This window comes from Oncorhynchus kisutch, linkage group LG1 (assembly GCF_002021735.2).
Source record: "Oncorhynchus kisutch isolate 150728-3 linkage group LG1, Okis_V2, whole genome shotgun sequence".
NCBI lineage: Eukaryota > Metazoa > Chordata > Actinopteri > Salmoniformes > Salmonidae > Oncorhynchus > Oncorhynchus kisutch.
In genome coordinates, this window is record NC_034174.2 from 33932863 (window position 1) to 33957588 (window position 24726).

General features: G+C 43.2%; 1 protein-coding gene across 1 annotated transcript; it reads left to right on the forward strand.

The window, feature by feature from the left end:
* The first annotated feature begins 1172 nt into the window (after positions 1-1172).
* On the forward strand, positions 1173-24604 carry LOC109904641 (activin receptor type-1B). Its single transcript, XM_020501858.2, has 9 exons — positions 1173-1343; positions 18726-18971; positions 19182-19448; positions 19691-19921; positions 20082-20249; positions 20655-20811; positions 20914-21038; positions 21300-21430; positions 21767-24604. Exons 1-9 carry the CDS (start codon positions 1253-1255, stop codon positions 21890-21892), a joined length of 1542 nt encoding a protein of 513 aa, XP_020357447.1. The 5' UTR covers positions 1173-1252; the 3' UTR covers positions 21893-24604.
* Positions 24605-24726: the final 122 nt, after the last annotated feature.

The window sequence follows — 24726 nt, forward strand, 5'->3', positions numbered from 1 at the left end:
GATTTGGTTTCTGTGTCCTCTTTTCTAAATGTATAGTGTCAATGTCAATACACTCACACTGCTTATTTTTCAGAAGTTCAGTAGCATAGTCTGCTAAGGGATGTGGTATCTGTCTGACATCTAAAGCTAATTGTCTGCATTTCTACACAATATATTATTACCCATGGCCCTTCTAGGTAAGAGATCATTATTAAATATGTTTAAGTTATTGATAAGACTGAACTAGATCTATGATAATTCAATAATCAATATTGTGTAGCACCTTCAACCAGACTGATAAATAAATACAGAAATATTAAACAGAAGGCATTTGAACCCAGTCTGGCATTAAGAGAATATTAATTTGGGAGACAGGCCTATACACAATCTATAAACACATGATCTCTATGATTTCTATTTGACACATAGAAGCTAAATATTTATATAATTTAATTATATTATACAATTTAATGAATTGCTAGTAGTTCATTCACTTCAGTCGAAATGAAACGTTAGCTGAATGAAAATGTCAGTTACACTACTAGCTCATCATTGGGAATAAATCTTTTTTTCTGTCAAATTGCAGTTACCTTGCCTGCTAGATCAGTCAACTAAAGAGTAGGCAGTTTCTGATCTCATTGCTTTTTCAACTCGGAGAAAAAGCACAACACAGACAACAGCTGCCACTGTTCATCTCTCCTGTGCTGGTCCTTATACGCCAGGCTTTCAGAAGCTTTGCCCTCACACAGGTGGTGTCTGCGCGGTCCTAAATCTGCACACAAACCTACCAGACCGCTCTGAGGCGTCCGCATGGTCCTAAAGTACCCCTCAGATTTGTATCACAAGTGCAATGATAGGGCACACAAAAATGCAATTTCATGTGGGGGAGCCATGTCCCCCGTTCCCGTCCCCAGTGAAAGTTGCGCCCACCGTCCCCCATGGGTATCATAGAGATCATGTAAGGTTATATTATGTGTGTGGTACATGGTGTATAGCTACAAGGTTAAAGGCATATTCAATATGTAAACCACCTGATTTTAAAAGTTTACGTTTTAAGCCTTGACCAGATAATTACAAGCCTTACATTGTGTTTTCTAGAGGGCCTACCAACTTTATTTTATCGACATACTTCATAATAAGAACAAGTTAGCCGTTACTCCCCTTTAATTAAATCCTCCACTCACCCCCTTCAACGTGTCTGTCTGTTGTCTGACTGGAGCTGTGTGTTTTTGTCCGCTCCGCTGTCAATACCACACTACTAGCCCAAATATTAATGCAATGCAATGGGAATATAGCGATCATGGCTAAGAATCTAATTTTGTTAATTTTTCTCGTCCTGGTTTGCATATTTGGAACTTATGATGGTAAGTGTAATGTTTTTCCGATTAAGTTTTTATTCCCGCCTGTGTCTATTTACTTGCTCTGTTTGTGAATGGAATTTACATTGCTTAGTAATAGCACAACATGGCTCACGGATTTGGTATAAAGCAAGTCGAGTTAGCTAATTGAACCTGATTGTTTACGGCTAATAGTATTGCAATAGAGATGAAAATAAGAGAATCAGCTAGCTAGCTAGCTACCTACACTGTTTGACGTTATGTTTAAATATGCTTTATAGCTAGCTAACTAACTGCTTGAGAATATCATAACGTTAGTTCTCTGGCCAGCTAGAAGCTAATTGGATGGATACTTGGATCGCGTTAGTAAACATCTCAGACATAGCACCGTTTTTAGGATTTGGGATGAACAGCCAAGGTTGTCTACCAAGGACCTTCCACCATTCCTTGATACAATTCACAAGAATCCAAAAGCAGTGGTTTAACAAATTGACTTGAGTCATCTAATCAAAGTTTAATTAATTTGCTGTATTCTCAAAAACGAATATGGAAATATTAGTTTATTTATCATAAACTACCTCATAATATTCCATATCAAAGCATTTAAATGTGCTCACTCAGATTCCTCATCAAGTAAGGTATGAGTTCCTTATTCCCAAATTTGATTTTATGTTTTTGTCGTCATTTCCTGTGAAAATCAGTTTTTTTAGCAGTTTATTTTGGTGTGTGAACTGTAAACTCTGCAAACAAGATAGCTAGTGTTGTGGTTTTAAAGTGCAGCCCTAAACGCTTTTGCTGAGACTACAACACAATGGTTTAGCAAGCTGGTGTCTGAGGCTGACCTATTTAGCTTCGAAGAGCTGGAGTACATTGCGAAACGGGCCATTGTGTGTTGTTCTACCAATCAGCCTGAGTTAGTTTATCATTACTGGATAACATATACATTTATGAAAAGCATAAATGAGTAAACAGAACTCGGCCTCAGTTCTCTCTCTCTATGGCCTTTAGCGTGTTTCGTACATGTAGAGAAAAGAGGCTTCAAGGTCTATAGACACTCAGTCCTAGTCTCTTTAAAAAAAGCCCTTGATCGTGAACTCCTAATGTTTGAATAACATGGATGATATGGTTGGGCGCTTGTGGCTTCAAAAGAGTGGCCAACAGTGTAAATACAGATTGCATGTATATGGACCTTTTTCTCTGGGCAGGGCAGGGGGCTTGGTTGTATCCATGTGTGGAGATTAAAAATGCCCAAACAATGGAGTAATGGAGATTTTCCAGTTTGTTATCTAATCTACTGGAATGAATGGTGATAATAGCCTGGACTAAATTATCACAGGTTCTCTTTACAACTGTGATTTATTGTGAAAGTCTCAGCCTATTTCAAGTTTTTTTAAATTCTGTTTCTTTCTGTGGGCCTATTTGATTGCTCTTCTCAACTTTTGTCACTTAGCCTAATATACCCATTTAAACATGTCCTTTTCTATACGCTTTATCTGTTGAGTCTGCAAAGTTAAGTAACTAACTTTAGGATGATCTAGTTTACCATTATGAGTTGGATAAACCCATTGTTGATGTGATCAATGACATTAGGCATATTTTTCTCTATGCCTTCTCTGGAAAATAATTTAACTCTGTGGAAGGTTATTCCCCATACACATCGTGATGTATTTCATTATGCTATACGTCATCTTCACGCAATCTCATTCCGCTACTACTGGACAGAGAGCATAGGGTTTCACAACAAGACAAGATGGAGGAGAGCCTAGTTTCTTGTCAGAGATCGCATTTATTTTGGGACATTGCAAAATATGACCTTTAAATTCAAGACAGAAGAAACATTGTTTCAGGTGATAATAAAACATGTTTTGTTTAGTTAGTTTTTCCTCAACTTGTTTATCTAATTTTCTAGCAAGTCAAGCTAGTTTACAGAGTAGCTAGCTAGCTAGCTACAGAGCTGCAAGACTAGAGGTGTGTTCGTAAATTCAATCTGGAGTGCCAGAGTGCGCACAGGGCATTTGTAAATTCAGAGGTTGACAGTTCGTAAATTCAGAACATTTCGCTGTTGGAGCGTTCAGAGTGCACACTGGACGCTCTGGCCGAGAAGTAGGTTTGATCCGCGTTCTGACCTCACAACGGCATTAAAGCACTCAAGCTAACGTTGTCAGTTTGTAAATAGCCAATCTGGCAACGCTCTGAATTTACGAACGACCAGAGCGCACTCTTTGTCACCCCAAAGTGAATTTACGAACGCACCCTAGCTTGCTAGCAGAGCTGGTTAGGCTGTTTTCATGTTATCCAGAGCATTGGTGGTTGTAACTGTGCTGCTGGAAACAATTTTAATTAAGCTTTTTTTTTCAGATGTTTACTCACACCGGCCATATTCAATGGGTGTTGAGCGTTCGTAAATTCATCAGTTATTCTGCGCTCTGGCACACTCAGACGAGAGTGCTCTGAAATCCGAGTAGATAGCCAGAGTGAATTTACGAACGAACCCTAGGTTGAAGATACTGTTGCTAGCGACCTCAACCTAATAATCATCATCAAAAACAAATGTAATTACCATCACAAACTAAAACGTGAGGCAACAGTCATATAATGTGTATTATTTAACTTTACTATTCCAATAGGCCTGTCCATTCCTATAAGTGAGTACTAATTGTTTAAATTCATTGCCTAAAACCACATTTTCATCTTGTTCTGTGGTTTGATAACTTCCTGTTCTATTGACAGACTCTGGCGACACTAAATACGATGCAAAGTTTGGAAACATTTTAAGTATATGGCATCCATTTCGCCACGGAGACTTACTGCAAGGGGGAGCTGTGATACCACTCCAAGAATCTTATTTTTTTTTAAATCACCGTCTAGCAGGAACAGTGGTCAGAACCTGGTAATTTCAGAATGTAGGATTGGATATAAACCTAACAATGTCAATTACTAATTCCTCTGAACAAGGGGAAAAATTCACTAGGAATAAATACTAGAAACAATACTCCAAGCCGCAGCTCCATACTGATTGGTGTGGGTGGCTTTTGACCATTTATTTGGAATCCCCATGTCTTATCCATTAACCAGGTTTCCATCCAACATTTCTTTAGCCAGTAAAGTGCGTAAATGTATGACTGGCCTAATGGTAAACTTTCCAAATGTCGACAAAACAAAATACAGTAGACAGGATGAGGTATTTTTGTGTCAATAAAATTAATTATGAGAGAAATGTCGGTGGAAAAGCTTTTATGCTCAAATATTGAAATAATAACAATCATATCGAAATAAAATTGGAGGCATGCGAAAAACGTGTGGACCTACCACTACAACTTGTTGGAAATGGATGCAGTTTATTAGGCTGCAGATGAAACTCTGGGCTAGAGCACATGTGCCAATACCAGAGTGGGCACGCTCACTTTATAACAAAAAAAATTTTGGTGAGAAAACCATGAAAATGCGATGGAAACCCATTTAACCGCAAAAGGTATTTATGTGCACTGGGTCATCACGCAAAGCCTTTTATCCTCAAGTCAATTTGATGGAAACGCATTTCCGGTGGGAAACTTTCACATGAAAATCTGTCACCAATTTGATGGAAACCTAGCTATTGTTAAAAATGCTTTGGGTCCAAATCAGATATTATGTACAATATTTATTAAATGTTATGAGTCCTATCATTTCAAATTACCAATTTGGGTCCAATCAATTATCTTAATTCCTCAGATCAAGTTAGACTTCAACAAAATAATGTTGCAGGAATGCTAATCTTATCTGTTTCTAACTACAGAAACAATTTCAGAACAATCTGAAATGGAGGGGCCTCCCGAGTGGCGCAGTGGTTTATCAAATCAAATGTATTTGTCACATACACATGGTTAGCAGATGTTAATGCGAGTGTAGCGAAACGCTTGTGCTTCTAGTTCCGAAAATGCAGTAATAACCAACGAGTAATCTAACCTAACAATTCCAAAACTACTACCTTATACACACAAGTGTAAAGGGATAAAGAATATGTACATAAAGATATATGAATGAGTGATGGTACAGAACGGCATAGGCAAGATGCAGGAGATGGTATCGAGTACATTATATACATATAAGATGAGTAATGTAGGGCATGTAAACAAAGTGGCATAGTTTAAAGTGGCTAGTGATACATGTATTACATAAAGATGCAGTAGATAATATAGAGTACAGTATATACATATACATATGAAATGAGTAATGTAGGGTATGTAAACATTATATTAAGTAGCATTGTTTAAAGTGGCTAGTGATATACTTTACATCAATTTCCATCAATTCTCATTATTAAAGTGGCTGGAGTTGAGTCAGTGTGTTGGCAGCAGCCACTCAATGTTAGTGGTGGCTGTTTAACAGTCTGATGGCCTTGAGATAGAAGCTGTTTTTCAGTCTCTCGGTCCCTGCTTTGATGCACCTGTACTGACCTCGCCTTCTGGATGATAACGGGGTGAACAGGCAGTGGCTCGGGTGGTTGTTGTCCTTGATGATCTTTATGGCCTTCCTGTGACATCGGGTGGTGTAGGTGTCCTGGAGGGCAGGTAGTTTGCCCCCAGTAATGCGTTGTGCAGACCTCACTACCCTCTGGAGAGCCTTACGGTTGTGGGCGGAGCAGTTGCCGTACCAGGTAGTGATACAGCCCGACAGGATGCTCTCGATTGTGCATCTGTAGAAGTTTGTGAGTGCTTTTGGTGACAAGCCAAATTTCTTCAGCCTCCTGAGGTTGAAGAGGCGCTGCAGCGCCTTCTTCACGATGCTGTCTGTGTGGGTGGACCAATTCAGTTTGTCTGTGATGTGTACGCCGAGGAACTTAACTTACTACCCTCTCCACTACTGTCCCATCGATGTGGATAGGGGGGTGCTCCCTCTGCTGTTTTCTGAAGTCCACAATCATCTCATTTTCCTGACACCACACTCCGAGGGCCCTCACCTCCCTGTAGGCCGTCCTGTCGTTGTTGGTAATCAAGCCTACCACTGTTGTGTCGTCCGCAAACTTGATGATTGAGTTGGAGGCGTGCGTGGCCACGCAGTCGTGGGTGAACAGGGAGTACAGGAGAGGGCTCAGAACGCACCCTTGTGGGGCCCCAGTGTTGAGGATCAGCGGGGTGGAGATGTTGTTACCTACCCTCACCACCTGGGGGCGGCCCGTCAGGAAGTCCAGTACCCAAGTTGCACAGGGCGGGGTCGAGACCCAAGGTCTCGAGCTTGATGACGAGTTTGGAGGGTACTATGGTGTTTAAGGCAATGCAGCGCTTGAGGTGTCACTACAGACCTGCGTTCGATCCCTGGCTATGTCACTGCCGGCCGTGACCAGAAGACTGGTAAGGCGGCTCACAAATTGGCCCTGCGTCGTCTGGGTTAGGGGAGCTGGACGATGTTTCCTTCGACAAATTAACACGTGGCTTTCGTCCTTGGCCCCTCCCGAGTCCGTAGGGGAGTTGCAGTGATGGGACAAGACTGTAACTACAAATTGGATATCACAAAATTGTGGAGAAAAGGGGTAAAACAAATTATAATCAAAAATGTAAAAAAACATCTGAAATGGTGGGTGTCTATCTTTCTTGGGCTTTAAATTTTTTTTTTTACCCCCTTTTCTCCCCAATTGTTAGTAATTACTATCTTGTCTCATCGCTACAACTCCCGTACGGGCTCGGGAGAGACGAAGGTCGGAAACCATGCGTCCTCCGAAACACAGCCCAACCAAGCTGCACTGCTTCTTAAAACAGTGCACATCCAACCCGGAAGCCAGCCGCACCAATGTGTCGGAGGAAACACCGTGCACCTCGCGACCTTGGTTAGCGTGCACTGCACCCGGCCCGCCACAGGAGTCGCTGGTGCACTGGTGCTCCTAAATATTCAGGTGCATATTTGCGTAAAATGGTCACACTGTAGAGCCCTGCATTCAGAGCCTTGCTTTCATATCCATAATTATGAATTTCTGTGTATTACAGATCAGAGACCCATGATGGAATTCGTTACTGCAATTCTGTTACCGGGTGTAAATCCACTTCACTTAGCGTGTAGTTCAATAAACCAAAATATTTTTTTTTTTCAACCTCAAGGTGTCTTGTCATTCAGATGTAGGATGTTGATCACTCTTTTGTTTCTGAGAATGTTCCTGCCCAGCAAGAAATGCAAACTTGTAGTGTATTCGAGGTTTAAAAAGTTTATAGTTTATAATTTCCACTTTAAAATGTCAGACTTGATTTGCTGTAATGAACAATGTATCAACCACTACATGATTATTTTCCAGGTGTAACAAACTGGCTGAAATGAAGATCCTACATCTGTAGCTAACACCCCATTCTTTCTGCCGACATCTTTGAATCTTAATTCGGAGCAGATAGGCCTATTTTAACAGTTTTCATGTGGTCGCATAAAAAAACAGAGGCCAATTTTACTGAAATTATGTCACCAAACTTTGCATCTGCACAGTTCTTCCAGTAAAAGTGTTGTAAAATGTTCAGTGTAAATTGTTTAAAGTAGTCAATGTAGTCATTAAAAGTAGTCAACAGAGTTGTATTTCTTTGTTTGCCATACATTTAAAGTGAAGTGTCCTTAGGCTACATCACAATATACAAAGCAATACAATGTGCACAGTTAGCCTTTTTTCTCCTTCTCTCTACTGTACCCTTTTCTCCTCTCTCCCTCCCCCACTCCCTTCACACAGCCCTGTCGCCAAACAATACCTGTACTGTGCTTGACTTTAGTAACACGCCAAACCCCCGCTTTTAACACAACCATGGCCCTCAAGTGTTTGCTCTGCCACACTATTTCTTCGACAGTCTTGAGCATCACAGCATTCTCTAAAAACGGAGAGAAAAAACACATTGCTGTTGAAAACATTTCCTCTCACTCACTTTACTTCTACACCACCTCCTTTCTCCCAAGTAAGGCCTAGCCTGTCTGTGTATACATTGTAAGTTGTACAGCCTATTTATTGTATATGTTTTACTATAGTGACAGTGAATAACCTTGCCACACATTCAGCACAGGGCCACTTGAAGTGTGTACTTTTGTGGTGTGTCTGTGTGTACTCAGATCTGCGCTCAGATCCGGTACAATAACACAGATGCAGTTTGTGGTGTGTATTTGAAATCTCATCAAGGTCCTCCCATTTTATCTAAAAGACTTGCATCTAGATTTATATAAGCCATATTTCCTTTTTAAAAGTGCTTTTAACTTAATGGCAAAAATAGATGTTATGAAACTTTCATCAAAAATTATACAAATTCAATAACAACATAAAATAACAACCTTCTTGAGTTCATGTGTGCTGGATCATGGCATGTGTGTGTGCAAAAAAGGTCTGTGACTGGATATCAAATGACCAGAAGGTGCCATGGCATTGTCCAGCATTGTAATCACCCCAATGGTAAAATAATTGACAGTACCAGTCAAACGTTCAGACACACCTACTCATTACAGGCTTTTTCATTTGTTTTACTATTTTCTACATTGTAGAATAATAGTGAAGACATCAAAACTATGAAATAACACATGGAATCATGTAGTAACTGAAAAAGTGCTAAACAAATCAAAATATACTTGAGATGACTGCTTTGCACACTCTTGGCATTCTCTCAACCAGCTCCATGAGGTAGTCACCTGGAATGCATTTCAATTAACAGGTGTGCCTTGTTAAAAGTGAATTTGTGGAATTTCCTTCCTTGGAGACAATCAGTTGTTGTGACAAGGTAGGGGTGGTATACAGAAAATGGCCCTATTTGGTAAAAGACCAAGTCCATATTATGGCAAGAACAACTCAAATAAGCAAAGAGAAACGACAGTCCATCATTATTTTAAGACATGAAGGTCAGTCAATTCGGAAAGTTTTGTCAAGTGCAAAACCATCAAACGCTATGATGAAACTGTCTCTCATGAGGACCGCCACAGGAAAGGAAGAACCAGAGTTCCCTCTGCTGCAGAGGATAAGTTCATTAGAGTTAACTGCACCTCAGACATTGCAGCCTAAATAAATTCTTCACAGAGTTTAACTAACAGACACATCTCAACATCAACTGTTCAGAAGAGACTGCATGAATCAGGCCTTCATGGTCGAATTGCTGCAAAGAAACCACTACTAAAGGACACCAATAAGAAGAAACAGGAACAATTGACATTAGACCGGTGGAAATCTGTCCTTTGGTCTGATGAGTCCAAATGTGATATTTTTGCTTCCAACCACCATGTCTTTGTGAGATGCAGAGTTGGTGAATGGATGTCTTTCGCATGTGTGGTTCCCATCGTGAAGTATGGAGGAGGAGGTGTGACTGTGTGGGGGTGCTTTGCTGGTGACACTGATTTATTTAGAATTCAAGGCACACTTAACCAGCATGGCTACCACAGCATTCTGCAGCGATATACCCTTCCATCTGGTTTGTTTTAGTGGAACTATCATTTGTTTTTCAATAGGACAATGACCCAACACACCTCCAGGCTGTGTAAGGGCTATTTGACCAAGAAGGAGAGTGATGCAGGGCTGCATCAGATGACCTGGCCTCCACAATCACCCGACCTCAACCCAAATGAGGTTGTCCAACTCATCTCAAACAATAAGTGCTCAGCATATGTGGGAACACCTTCAAGACTGTTGGAAAAGCATACCAGGTGAAGCTGGTTGAGAGAATGTAATGAGTGTGCAAAGCTGTCATCAAGGCAAAGGGTGGCTACTTTGAAGAATCTCACATGTAAAATATATTTTGATTTGTTTAACACTTTTTGGTTACTAGATGTATTTCATGGTTTTGATGTCTTCAATCTTATTTTACATTGTAGAAAACACTAACAATAAAGAAAAACCCTTGAATGTGTAGGTGTGTCAACTTTTGACTGGTACTGTACATAGATTGCCTTTCTTATGGGTCTATTTTAAGTAATATTTAGGCTAACTCATATCTTTGCCTTTTGAAATGTACACATTGGGGTCGATTTGATGTATAAGATAACAATATATATATAATAGGCTCCAACCCTAAGCATTAATCTAGTGATATCATTTTACAGTGTGTGTGTGTAGTCTGTATGAGTCAAGGCCACAGATGTCATTAAGAAATGTTTTTTCCCTTCTGATGTGGGAATACTCCCACAGCATAGTAGCTGAAACTGAAAGACCCCTCAGACACAAACGGGCAGGTGGGTGTGCGTGTGTTAATTTCTAAACCACACCAAATAAAAGCCCCCAAATAAATTATTACTTCGCTCAAGCCCAGGGGAAGCTTTAAACCACAGCTGTTCTTGTGCCAAGGTTGGGAGGTGAAAGGGTTTACTTTTTTTAAAGAAAATTTTAAAAAATCCATGGCCTTTAATTTTGCATGTACGTGCCTGTTGATAAACCGCATCAGAGTAAGGAGGCTTAAAGGCAAACAGGATATTGTGTGTGTGTGTGTGGTGTGTGTGAAACAGTATGATTGAGATGTTTGACAAAGAGAGGTTACAGTGAGTGACCAACTCACGTTCCCTGGATTTGTGATATTTGGAAAGGGAGAGGGATTTAGATAGAGGATGGGAAGGGAGGAGCTGGACAACAAGGGAGCTGGGCGAGGTAGTGAGATAAGAAAACGTAAGTCATGGGATTTGGGAAACAGCCATGTAATTACATTGAGAGGCGTGTATTCGTAAAATGCTTGCAGCATTATCTTCTACTACATGAGTCATTCAGTCATTGAAAGAGGTCTGTTTTTCCTTATCTCATTTTCTATTAGTATTATCTATAACTGTATTATCGAATCTTCTGTAGTCATAGTCATGTTCAATGTTTTTTTTTCCCCTCCTCAAATTGAGACTATGCATCCTGTCTGAATTCCAAGGACACCTGTGTTAGGGAGTCCTTGGAGTATCTGAGGCCAGACTCCATTAGGACCTCGCTATGGCCTTGAATTGATCGACATGGAAACGTATTTTGTTCCAGCATAGCACTACATGTTCTCACCGATCTGATTTAGCATGTTTTCTAATACTAGAGTTTCTCCAGATTGTAGTCTTGCCTCAATGGTCAATCCAACATGTGAACGTAAACATGCCTCCAAACATTCTCACTGATTAAGTACTGTTTGAGAAACACACTGCCTGCTTAAGATCACTGAACCTGTGTCTAGAAAGCCAACTAGCTTTTGCTATAGAATCAGAAGACTGGGAGCCCAGATACAATAACAGAAGCACACACACACACACACACACTTCCTGTGTATCGATCGGAGTGGGATAGTCGGGGAGGTAGGGGATGGGGTGAGTACAGTGGTGTGTTTTTCTTCTTCTGCCTGGTGGCGTCTGGGTATCTTAATCAGTTATTCCCTGTCTGAGTGCTGCCTGCTTCGTGCAGAGCTCTTTCCGCTCACTACTTTACTGTAGCTATCCATGTTTTTTAACTCTTATCTTCACAGGGTTCTAGTTGCACTTTTAATTAGGCTCCTATCAACATTAAGCCTATTAATCAATCTATTTGCAAAAGGACGAACCTTCTGGAAACCAAAAAGCTCATGTTTCCTTCATTCCTGGGAATGTGTGTTGTGTGGGAAATGCAAATGCAACAGAGGGTCTGGTGTTAACATTGAAGTCATTTACAGACTATGATGGAAGAAAAAAAATATATCGGAATTTCACACCATGTCAGCCTCTGTGCCCAAATGAAATTCAATTATCCAAAATTTCACTGAGGCAGTCACTGTCTAGACTGGGTTAATGACAGCTGCAGCTGCTCAAACAAGTCAACCCCCTCCTCTGTACAAACCACTACCACAAAAAGAAGCCCTCTCCGCAGGGGTTTAAAACACATTGAACGCCTCTTCTCTGCCTTTACTTTGTTTTTACTTCCCCTGTCCTAGTTTTCAGGACTAGGCTGCCTGGGACTAATCCCAAACCTCCAGTACAGACCACAATCTCCTAAAAACTTTAGGGTTACCCCCTTTCGTCTTATCACCCCTCCCTGTACACAAGAAGCTGACCCGGAGGATGGCTTATCCCAACAACTACATTCTGGGTTCACTCCCCTACCCCCACTGATCTCAGCTCAGTCTGGGTTGGTCAAATTCCCTGTAATCGCCACACAAAGGGCCAATATGATGTTGATTAAGGATTATGAAATTGTATGGGCAAAGTCCACTTCTGATTATAGTAACACTGTCAGTAGAACACCACTATTTAAAAGCAAGCTGTCTGCACTAAACAGACAGACCTTTTGTCTTTGAACCTCACTTCCATCATGTATGTCTACCATTATAGAGCCTGTATGTTGAGAGTATCAAATTACCCAGATGTCTTTGAGCTTTCTTGTGATGTCTGCGATGTGCAATAACTTGTAAAATTGCTTCCTTCTCATTCTGTGTGTGTGTGTGTGTCATTTCTGTGATCTGGTTCACCCAAAGAGACCTCACTGCCTGCTGTGCTGACCTTGCTGTCTGACAGACCTGTGAAATCTCTCATACTCCCCATACAAAAGTCTACTGAACTGGGTTGATATTGTGTGATTATTATCCAAAAACCTGTTTCAGGCTAGGCGTTCAAGGTGAAATAGTTACGTGAGGTGCAGGTTATTAACAACAGTTTATGGCAGTGAAGGAAAGTCAGTCACAAAAGTAAGCTAGAAAATGGTAACTTACCTACATTTTTATCACTCAAATCAGTTCTGCTCATCACTCAAATCTTTATATTTTCTCCTTAGCTAGCTAAATAAAATGAAGGCTCTGTCCTATTTAGAACGTTAGCTTGAACTAGCTAGCTAGTTATGGAACTTGTGGACAATAGGCAAATTAGGAGGAGAGGAATCATGAAAATTGGTAGCAAGCTGGCCTTTTAAAACAGAACTGTATTCTTGTGAGAGATTAGAATTCTAGAGAGGGAAAGAGGTACTCAATTTTGTATCTGTGCCATTATGGCATCTGTAATAGCATGGGCAACGCCATTAGAGCTATCTCCATTTTTAAAGTAGTACATTTTCTTATTCTTTTGATGTTTGGGAAACAATGTAAAGCTAATATTTGTGATTTACCGCTACTTGCAATACTGGAGTCTTGAACCAAATCTTGTGTGTCACCAGTTGGCGGTGATATAGCTTAAAGCAATTTACAAACTAGGCAAACCAATTTGAAAGAAAAATACAATTCTCTTTATCATTGGCTGATCACTCACAAGTTAGGAATCCCCACCTAGTTTACTACTTTAAAATAGTGGAAGCCCTCAATGTGAAATCAAATCAAACTTTATTTGTCACATGTGCCGAATACAACAAGTGTAGGCCTTACTGTGAAATAAAATAAAATATAATAATAAAGTAACACAATAATGAGGCGATATACAGGGGGTACCGGTACAGAGTCAATGTGGAGGCTATATACAGGGGGTACCGGTACAGAGTCAATGTGGAGGCTATATACAGGGGGTACCGGTACAGAGTCAATGTGGAGGCTATATACAGGGGGTACCGGTACAGAGTCAATGTGGAGGCTATATACAGGGGGTACCGGTACAGAGTCAATGTGGAGGCTATATACAGGGGGTACCGGTACAGAGTCAATGTGGAGGCGATATACAGGGGGTACCTGGACCGAGTCAATGTGGAGGCTATATACAGGGGGTACCGGTACAGAGTCAATGTGGAGGCTATATACAGGGGGTACCGGTACAGAGTCAATGTGGAGGCGATATACAGGGGGTACCTGGACCGAGTCAATGTGGAGGCTATATACAGGGGGTACCGGTACAGAGTCAATGTGGAGGCTATATACAGGGGGTACCGGTACAGAGTCAATGTGGAGGCTATATACAGGGGGTACCGGTACAGAGTCAATGTGGAGGCTATATACAGGGGGTACCGGTACAGAGTCAATGTGGAGGCTATATACAGGGGGTACCGGTACAGAGTCAATGTGGAGGCTATATACAGGGGGTACCGGGGGGCTATTATTACAGAGTCAATGTGGAGGCTATATACAGGGGGGTACCCGGTACAGAGTCAATGTGGAGGCTATATACAGGGGGTACCGGTACAGAGTCAATGTGGAGGCTATATACAGGGGGTACCGGTACAGAGTCAATGTGGAGGCTATATACAGGGGGTACCGGTACAGAGTCAATGTGGAGGCTATATACAGGGGGTACCGGTACAGAGTCAATGTGGAGGCTATATACAGGGGGTACCGGTACAGAGTCAATGTGGAGGCTATATACAGGGGGTACCGGTACAGAGTCAATGTGGAGGCTATATACAGGGGGTACCGGTACAGAGTCAATGTGGAGGCTATATACAGGGGGTACCGGTACAGAGTCAATGTGGAGGCTATATACAGGGGGTACCGGTACAGAGTCAATGTGGAGGCTATATACAGGGGGTACCGGTACAGAGGTCAATGTGGAGGCTATATACAGGGGGTACCGGTACAGAGTCAATGTGGAGGCTATATACAGGGGGTACCGGTACAGAGTCAATGTGGAGGCTATATACAGGGGGTACCGGTACAGAGTCAATGTGGAGGCTATATACAGGGGGTACCGGTACAGAGTCAATGTGGAGGCTATATACAGGGGGTACCGGTACAGAGTCAATGTGGAGGCTATATACAGGGGGTACCGGTACAGAGTCAATGTGGAGGCTATATACAGGGGGTACCGGTACAGAGTCAATGTGGAGGCTATATACAGGGGGTACCGGTACAGAGTCAATGTGGAGGCTATATACAGGGGGTACCGGTACAGAGTCCAATGTGGAGGCTCATAAGGGGTACCGGTACAGAGTCATGTGGAGGCTATATACAGGGGGTACCGGTACAGAGTCAATGTGGAGGCTATATACAGGGGGTACCGGTACAAGAGTCAATGTGGAGGCTATATACAGGGGGTACCGGTACAGAGTCAATGTGGAGGCTATATACAGGGGGGTACCGGTACAGAGTCAATGTGGAGGCTATATACAGGGGGGGTACCGGTACCGAGTCAATGTGGAGGCTATATACAGGGGGTACGGTACAGAGTCAATGTGGAGGCTATATACAGGGGGTACCGGTACAGAGTCAATGTGGAGGCTATATACAGGGGTACCGGTACAGAGTCAATGTGGAGGCTATATACAGGGGGTACCGGTACAGAGTCAATGTGGAGGCTATATACAGGGGGTACCGGTACAGAGTCAATGTGGAGGCTATATACAGGGGGTACCGGTACAGAGTCAATGTGGAGGCTATATACAGGGGTACCGGTACAGAGTCAATGTGGAGGCTATATACAGGGGGTACCGGTACAGAGTCAATGTGGAGGCTATATACAGGGGGTACCGGTACAGAGTCAATGTGGAGGCTATATACAGGGGGTACCGGTACAGAGTCAATGTGGAGGCTATATACAGGGGGTACCGGTACAGAGTCAATGTGGAGGCTATATACAGGGGGTACCGGTACAGAGTCAATGTGGAGGCTATATACAGGGGGTACCGGTACAGAGTCAATGTGGAGGCTATATACAGGGGGTACCGGTACAGAGTCAATGTGGAGGCTATATACAGGGGGTACCGGTACAGAGTCAATGTGGAGGCTATATACAGGGGGTACCGGTACAGAGTCAATGTGGAGGCTATATACAGGGGGTACCGGTACAGAGTCAATGTGGAGGCTATATACAGGGGGTACCGGTACAGAGTCAATGTGGAGGCTATATACAGGGGGTACCGGTACAGAGTCAATGTGGAGGCTATATACAGGGGGTACCGGTACAGAGTCAATGTGGAGGCTATATACAGGGGGTACCGGTACAGAGTCAATGTGGAGGCTATATACAGGGGGTACCGGTACAGAGTCAATGTGGAGGCTATATACAGGGGTACCGGTACAGAGTCAATGTGGAGGCTATATACAGGGGGTACCGGTACAGAGTCAATGTGGAGGCTATATACAGGGGGGTACCGGTACAGAGTCAATGTGGAGGCTATATACAGGGGGTACCGGTACAGAGTCAACGTGGAGGCTATATACAGGGGGTACCGGTACAGAGTCAATGTGGAGGCTATATACAGGGGGTACCGGTACAGAGTCAATGTGGAGGCTATATACAGGGGGTACCGGTACCGAGTCAATGTGGAGGCTATATACAGGGGGTACCGGTACAGAGTCAACGTGGAGGCTATATACAGGGGGTACCGGTACAGAGTCAATGTGGAGGCTATATACAGGGGGTACCGGTACAGAGTCAATGTGGAGGCTATATACAGGGGTACCGGTACCGAGTCAATGTGGAGGCTATATACAGGGGGTACCGGTACAGAGTCAATGTGGAGGCTATATACAGGGGGTACCGGTACCGAGTCAATGTGGAGGCTATATACAGGGGGTACCGGTATCGAGTCAATGTGGAGGCTATATACGTACAGGGGGTACCGGTACAGAGTCAATGTGGAGACTATATACAGGGGGTACCGGTACCGAGTCAATGTGGAGGCGATATACAGGGGGTACCGGTACCGAGTCAATGTGGAGGCTATATACAGGGGGTACCGGTACAGAGTCAATGTGGAGGCTATATACAGGGGGTACCGGTACCGAGTCAGGTTAGTTGAGGAAATTTGTACATGTAGGTTGGGGTGAAGTGACTATGCATAGATAAACAGCGAGTAGCAGCAGTGTACAAAACAAATGGAGGGGAGGGGGAGGTCAATGTAAATAGTCTGGTGGCCATCTGATTAATTGTTCAACAGTCTTATTATGGCTTGGGGGTAGAAGCTGTTAAGGAGCCTTTTGGTCCTAGACTTGGCGCTCTGTTACCACTTGCCATGCGGTCGCAGAGAAAACAGTCTGACTCTCTGACAATTTTATGGGCTTTCCTCTGACACCGGCTATTATATAGGTCCTGGATTACAGGAAGCTTGGCCCCACTGGGCCGTACGCACTACCCTCTGTAGCGCCTTACGGTCAAATGCCGAGCAGTTGCCACTGCTCGGCATCAGGTGCCAATGTAGGATGTTTTGAGGATCTGGGGACCCATGCTAAATCTTTTCAATCTCCTGAGGGGGAAGTTGTGCCTTCTTCAGGACTGTCTTGGTGTGTTTGGGCCATGATAGTTCTTTGGTGATGTCGACAGCAAGGAACTTTAAGACTCTCGACTCGCTCCACTACAGCCCCATTGATGTGAATGGGGGCCTGCCAATGTCTGCCAATGTCCATGCAAAATCAAGTTATTTCCAAGTAGAGATCTCAATCCATCTCTGGAATGGCTATAATTGTTTCCCGGCCTGCCGATGAACGTGTCTTTTTGAAACGGCCAGCTTTGGCACGCAGTTTGATTTACCTTTGATACTCTATTTCCAGGATGAACCACCTCTGTAGGGTAGGGGTGTTGTGCTGTCTTGTTGTACTCTTGTGATGTTAAAAACACCATTAGCTAATAGGGTCAATTTTGTGACTGTTTGGGTTAAAAACATGTTTGTCCCCATCTGGAATGGTTTCAAACAACACACTTTTCTGCATCTGCTTAGTTTTGTGAAATTATGCCATTTGGGGCATGGTAAATAATTGAAACATTTCTGAGAGGTATAGTTCAAAAGATTGTTAAAGGATCATCAAACTAAAGGGTTGTTTACCTCTTCAACGACCAGAGATTTGTACAATGTCAACTTAGTCCTAGTCCCTGCGACCTAAAATACTGAAGATGTTGAATCACTCTCTGGAGCCTTCTCTATCCTGATGGAGCATGCTACTAGCTTTATCAAAAGGAGATATATTTATCTTTAAAATCTCGGGCTATTTTCTAATAAACTCACTGGCTATTATTTCAATGTGTCTTTACAAAAAGTAGTGTTGACGTCTGTCTGATTTTTCTCCAAGAGAAAAGCTGAAATAGTTTGGTTATTCTCTGGGAAATGGTGTTGTTCAGTTGGAGGAAAAATGTAATAAACACAGTGAATCTTTTTTTTTCTGTAGTCCAATGCTTTATCTGACATGATCATAGGGAAAGTTGGTGTCAGTATAAAATAAATAGAGCCAGCACACTCAGAAGCTCCACCACAGACAACATTTTGATCCAGCAAAGATCTTCATCAGGTCATCCTTGCAGGATCGAAACGTTGTTTTGTGAACAAAGATACCTGCTGGAGCTGCTGATTTGTACGGCCTCTGTTCATTTTATACCAACTTTCTTTGGCCCTGCACCCCGCTAAAGGATGTGCGTTTGATCACGCTGGACTAAGTTGGTGCCAGGGAAATGTAATTGTCAAAGGGCCCCTGTGTGGTACTGCTGCTGTCGATGAGCGCCCTCTGCTGTATATAAACTTGCATCTCATGCAGTGGAGTGAAATTGTCATGAAATGTTTTTTATGTGGCAGTGCCAGCACAACTTCTTATGACATTACAGCTTTGAGCATGTTTTGAGTTTATCCAAACCATTATTCTAAAGTATTGAAATAATCTCTCTCTCTCTGTACAGCTTTGTGGTGTAACTGCACCACAGCCCAGTGTGAGAAGACTGGCTCCCAGTGTGAGACAGACGGGGCCTGCATGGCCTCCACGTCCTTCATCAATGGGCTGGAGCAGCACATCCGTATCTGCATCACCCGGGACAAGCTGGTACCCCCGGGCCAGCCCTTCTACTGCCTGAGCGCTGAGGGCCTCCTCTACACACACTGCTGCTACACTAACTACTGCAACAGCCTCGACCTCAAAGTAACCTCTGGTGAGTGTCTCGACCTCGACCATGGAATATAAGCTGTATACCGCCACACACAAGCACATGTCCCAGGTTGCACACCTCACGTTACGAACCACAGGGCTAGGATGTCTGCTACAATAGAGGACAAGGGTCTCAAAACACAGTTCAGTGAATTGTGTTATGTTCACTCATGAAATATGTATTTAGACTGATTCTTTCTCTTCCCTCTCTCAGTGACGTCTCGGCCGGGCCTGGGGGGTGTTTTTGGCCCTGATGGTAAATGGGGTCCAGTGGAGCTGGTAGCAGTGGTCGCAGGGCCCGTCTGCCTGCTGTGTGTGCTGCTAATCATGGGTGTGTTCCTGTTCCAGTACCACCAGCAAGCCTACAGCCACAGGCAGAGGCTGGAGGTGGAGGACCCCTCCTGTGACCATCTCTACATGGCCAAGGACAAGACCCTGCAGGACCTCATTTATGACATGTCCACCTCTGGATCAGGCTCTGGTCAGTACAGCCACACTAGGGCTCTGATCAATTCAAGCAGTCACAAAACAGGGAAAAAAGAGATTAGTGACTGTAGCTTTAATAATGTCTTCCATAGAAGAAAACAAAATGCATAGGGGGAAATGTGGTTGATATTAGGCATGTGTCACAATGTGATTGTCTAACTGTATAGTCGTCTTTCTTTTTGCCTTGTCTCTGTGTCCCATATGCCTTGGTCCTCTTCGTCCTGTGTCTCTGTGCAGGCCTCCCTCTGTTTGTCCAGCGAACAGTGGCTAGGACCATCGTGCTGCAGGAGATTATAGGGAAAGGGCGTTTCGGGGAAGTGTGGCGCGGCCGCTGGAGAGGAGGAGACGTGGCGGTGAAGATCTTTTCGTCCAGAGAGGAACGCTCCTGGTTCCGCGAGGCTGAGATCTACCAGACCATTATGCTGCGCCACGAAAACATCCTGGGATTCATCGCCGCCGACAACAAAGGTAACAAAATTCTGGCCGTCGTTCTATGACATCACAACAAATATTCCCCTTCGAAGAGCACTGCTTGTAGATTTCTGGTGTTCAGGTCAGTTTTTCGTATTAGGTGTAGGGTCTGAACATTGGTCTCTGAATGTATTGTCCAACAATCTTTCTGTCATAGATAATGGCACATGGACCCAGCTGTGGCTGGTGTCAGACTACCACGAGTACGGCTCTCTGTTTGACTACCTGAACCGTTACTCCATCACCATCGAGGGAATGATCAAACTGGCACTGTCTGCTGCCAGCGGCCTGGCACACCTGCACATGGAGATCCTGGGCACACAGGGTGAGGGTGTGCCTCTGTAAATATAGGCCATGCTTCATAGCTGGTAGGAAATGCCAGCTCTCCCATTCAGCCTGGTCAGAGTCTGGGTTATAGATCTACCCGGTATGACTTATACAGCAGCCCCTCTAAACTTAAGCATCTCTGTTGAGTGCACTGACTCAGACCAACAGAGATGTTCCTTGATAGGTCAATTATTGATGTCATTCTGGAAGAACATTTACGTTTTTGTCTACTGTAGTATACAATGGTATATTGCAGATATCTATGATTGTTTGATTCAAATGAATTGGACAGCATAAAATACACGTTTCACACGAACATGTTAATGATCAGTTACATGACTTCCATTGATTGCCAGGAATACAGTAATTGTCAGGTAGACTCACTCTCTCGGCCCTCCTCTAGGTAAGCCTGGTATTGCCCACCGGGACCTCAAGTCTAAGAACATCCTGGTGAAGAAAAACAGTACCTGTGCCATTGCTGACTTGGGGCTGGCCGTGCGCCATGAGTCCACCACCGACACCATAGACATCGCCCCCAACCAGAGAGTGGGCACAAAGAGGTGCAAACACACACATGTCCTCAACCGTAAGAAGTACTTGGTTTCTCAACTTATAACCCTCATGCCACCCCAGCTTAATAAAACACACATTCTCTCTGTCAGGTACATGGCCCCTGAGGTTCTGGATGAGAGCATCAACATGAGGCATTTTGATTCGTTTAAGTGTGCAGACATCTACGCTCTGGGCCTGGTTTACTGGGAGATCGCACGCCGCTGCAACGCTGGAGGTCAGACAGGCTCTCCCTCAGCACACTGGCTGGTCCCAAATGGCACCCTATTCCCTATATAGTCAACTACTTTTGACCAGGGCCCATAGCGCTCCCTGTATAGTGCACTATTTTTGATGAGGGCCCATAGGTCTCCAAGTGGTAGTGCACTATATAAGGAGAATGGTGTCATTTGAGATGCATCTCTCTATCTCACTGTAGTTAAAATTTTAATTCACAATTGATTAGAAACCTTACCTGACCTTTGACCTCTGCCCCGAGGTATCCATGAGGAGTACCAGCTACCGTACTTTGACCTGGTGCCCTCTGACCCCTCCATAGAGGAGATGAGGAAGCTGGTGTGTGACCAGAAGCTACGGCCCAACGTGCCCAACTGGTGGCAGAGCTACGAGGTAGGGACACATGGATATGCATGTTCATTTGAGGTCAATCAAACAATCCTATTATGAAAACACAGCAGTCACTCACTAATATGAAAGTGTCACTGGTTTCTTATCAGCATTACATTGTATGCTGGTGTATTTTAAATGAAGTATGTTTATTTGGCGAGCTTGTTCTCTGGGGATGCATTGGTGGTTTCGATAAGCTTATTTATCCTTGTGCATATGACTTCCTCTAACCTCATTTTCCTTATGTTCGCTCAACTGTTGGTCCAATTTTCCTGAGCTTTATATAACACTGTACTTTATCTATCTTCCTCTTTTCTCTCTCCCTCCCCATCCCCCAAGACCCTGCGTGTGATGGGGAAGATCATGAGGGAGTGTTGGTACGCCAACGGAGCCGCCCGCCTCACCGCCCTGCGCATCAAGAAGACCCTGTCCCAGCTGAGTGTCCAGGAGGACATCAAAGTCTGAGAGGGCCCTATCCCAAAGACCTGAGGAGAGCACTGGGGACTCTGTCCTGCACTAAAAAAAATACTGAGAGAGATAGAGGGACAGTGTCTTTTCAAAGAACGCACAAGCTAAGGACAGAAAATGTAAACAAACAAAAAAACATTACATGACTCTCCTGACAGTTTCTTTTAAAGCCACCACCGCCTGAGTTGTGACGAACCCTACCTCGTATATTCAGCCAAAACTACTGGTAACCCCTGTCCATCCCTTGCCCCCAACCTATCCCACCATTTTGACCCACAAACCTGTTCCTGCAGCCCCCTTCTCTGTTCTGTTCCTACTAAAATTACTGCAATTACTGATATTACTACTGCTCCCGATAATGCCCATGTTAATCTCAATGGCAGGATAAACACTGAGTGTACAAAACCATTAAGAACACCTTCCTAATATTGGGGTGGAACCCCCCCCCCCCCCCCACCCCTTTCCCTAAGAACAGCCTCAATTCATGTTGACTCCAATGCTTTCCACAGCTGTGTCAAGTTGGCTGGATGTCCTTTGGGTGGTTGACCAGTATTGATACACACGGGATAAACCCAGCAGCGTTACAGTTCTTAACACACGCAAACTGGTGCACCTGGCACCTACTATCATACCCCATTCAAAGGCACTTAAATCCTTTGTCTTGCCCATTCACCCGTTGAATGGCACACGTACACAATCCATGGCTCAAGGCTTAAAAATCCTTCTTTAACCTGTCTCCTCCCCTTCATCTACACTAATTGAAGTGACATCAATAAGGGATCATATCTTTCACCTGGATTCAGCTGGTCAGTCTGTCATGGAAAGACAATGTTTTGTACACTCAGTGTACACTCTGTATAAAACTGTAGTTAGAGGATGTGTGTAATTTAATTTTTTACAATATTTTTTATTCGATTCACAAGTACCTATACATTTGTATTTGTTTGCCTTTATATTGTATTGATGCTATGTTGAATCACTGATGGCAGAGGTCTGTTTTTCAATTGTTTTCTTTTGTCAGGGAGTGTGTGTATATAGGGGGAAGATGAGGTCCGTCTTTGAATACTGTATACTGATCTCTCCGTTGTATGTACATACACACTGAGAAATTGATTTTAAAATCCATGAAGACCAAGTCTTCCTCATTTATGTGGGCATGTTATGTATCATTTATGGTAGCAGTGGTCTGTGAGTCACAGAGATCAGGTTACCAGAACATAGGTTTACAGCAACCAATGCTGTTTTGTAACTCCTATTGCCTACTTAGAGGCAGGAATGGTCCATACAAACACCTGGCTTTATGGTATTTCATGACGACGGACTGTATAGCCATTTCGTGTGTGTGTGTGTGTGTGTGTGTGTGTGTGTACACGCTCTAATGGCGGGTTGCTGTTATGAATTCGATTTTATTTCCTCACAATACCTCCATGTACGTTTCCCCTCAGGTTATATTCTCCCGGGCCAAGCTTAACCACAGTCTCACTTTAAATGGTTAGTGTGGTTCTGTATATATTACCCTTTTTGATTTGAGTTTCATTTGACAACAGTTTAACACTGGTAACTGTTCTTGGATGGGAGACAATGGGAGGGGCTTATTTGTGCTGTCAATCATCCACTGATAAAGCAACACTACTGTACACTGTCATTGAAAGCGCATACTGAGTCCAATTTGATGTCTCACATTACTATAGAACAGTATTTGAGTCAATACTCCATATTCTTCAATTCTACTCAACCTATTTTACATCCTTGATATGCAAATTGTAAATAGTTTGTATAATGATTTACCTCATGTCAAATCATATTACCAAATGTTATTTTCAGGAAAACTATGTACTGTTAAAATTTTTGCTTTGTTGACCACTTACTCAAAAGGTACTGGGGACTTAAAGCCTCTTTCCTTGTGTTCTTAATCCTGCCAGTTTGCTGTGAGTTCCTAGAAAATGCTCTGCAGGGCCCATGTGTGCACTACTAACTCCACAGCATCGCAACCAAACCGTTCAAGTTCAACACCCCTCACTGTTTTACTGCAGATTATACCAGTGAAAGCAGAGGGTGTTTAATATGTTCAGTAAGCATTTTAATCACAGTTCCTCAGTGATCGGTAAATACCTCTCCCAGATTTCACATTTTCAGAAAGCTAAGTAAGAGTGAGGATTCATCAGACCCTCTGTAAAGGGTGCTTATTCAGTATGGCTATAGCACATACAGGCAGGGGTTGAACCTTTGAAAAATGAAATACTGATACTTATGACTGCTGTTCCACAGGAAATACTGTATGCCCTGTATGTATTTATTTGTGTTAGTTAATGACCCTGTACTGTATTTTATTTTTTATAGTTCTTGGGAGATGTCCAAGAACATGTGTACATGTTCTTCCTGAAAATGTGGTTGTTTATGGCTGTGAGTGGGAGGCAGGACCTGGGTGTTTGTCTGCATACTGTTAGACAATCTCACCACACATCCACCTGTCTTTGGTCAGGGATTGATCCTATGCAAATGTCATAGGCCATGGTTGGGATGTGTCTATGGCCTTGTTTTGAGCACACACTGTTAAGGGGTGGTATGACATGTATTGTGTTTAATGAAGCATTGAATTATGAACACCCAGGTCTCTATCCAGACATCTGGACTAAAACCATGAACCTTTTCAGGACTAGTTTCCAATCATGCATATAGCCTAGAGTAATAATACAACCGTTTTCCTAAGTTGTGTGTTTATTTTACTCACATACCAGTGTGTACATCTAATGCAAAAACAATTTCCATTAGTGCCTTTTGATGAGTCTTCCAATGCAACCTTTCTACCCCTCATTCAGATCAGAACAAAG

Coding starts and splice junctions, on each gene's coding strand:
- LOC109904641 (XM_020501858.2), top strand. CDS start 1,253: ATGCAATGCAATGGGAATATAGCGATCATGGCTAAGAATCTAATTTTG. Junction 19,922..20,081: donor CATCGCCGCCGACAACAAAG/GTAACAAAATTC, acceptor TTTCTGTCATAG/ATAATGGCACATGGACCCAG. Junction 20,250..20,654: donor GGAGATCCTGGGCACACAGG/GTGAGGGTGTGC, acceptor GCCCTCCTCTAG/GTAAGCCTGGTATTGCCCAC.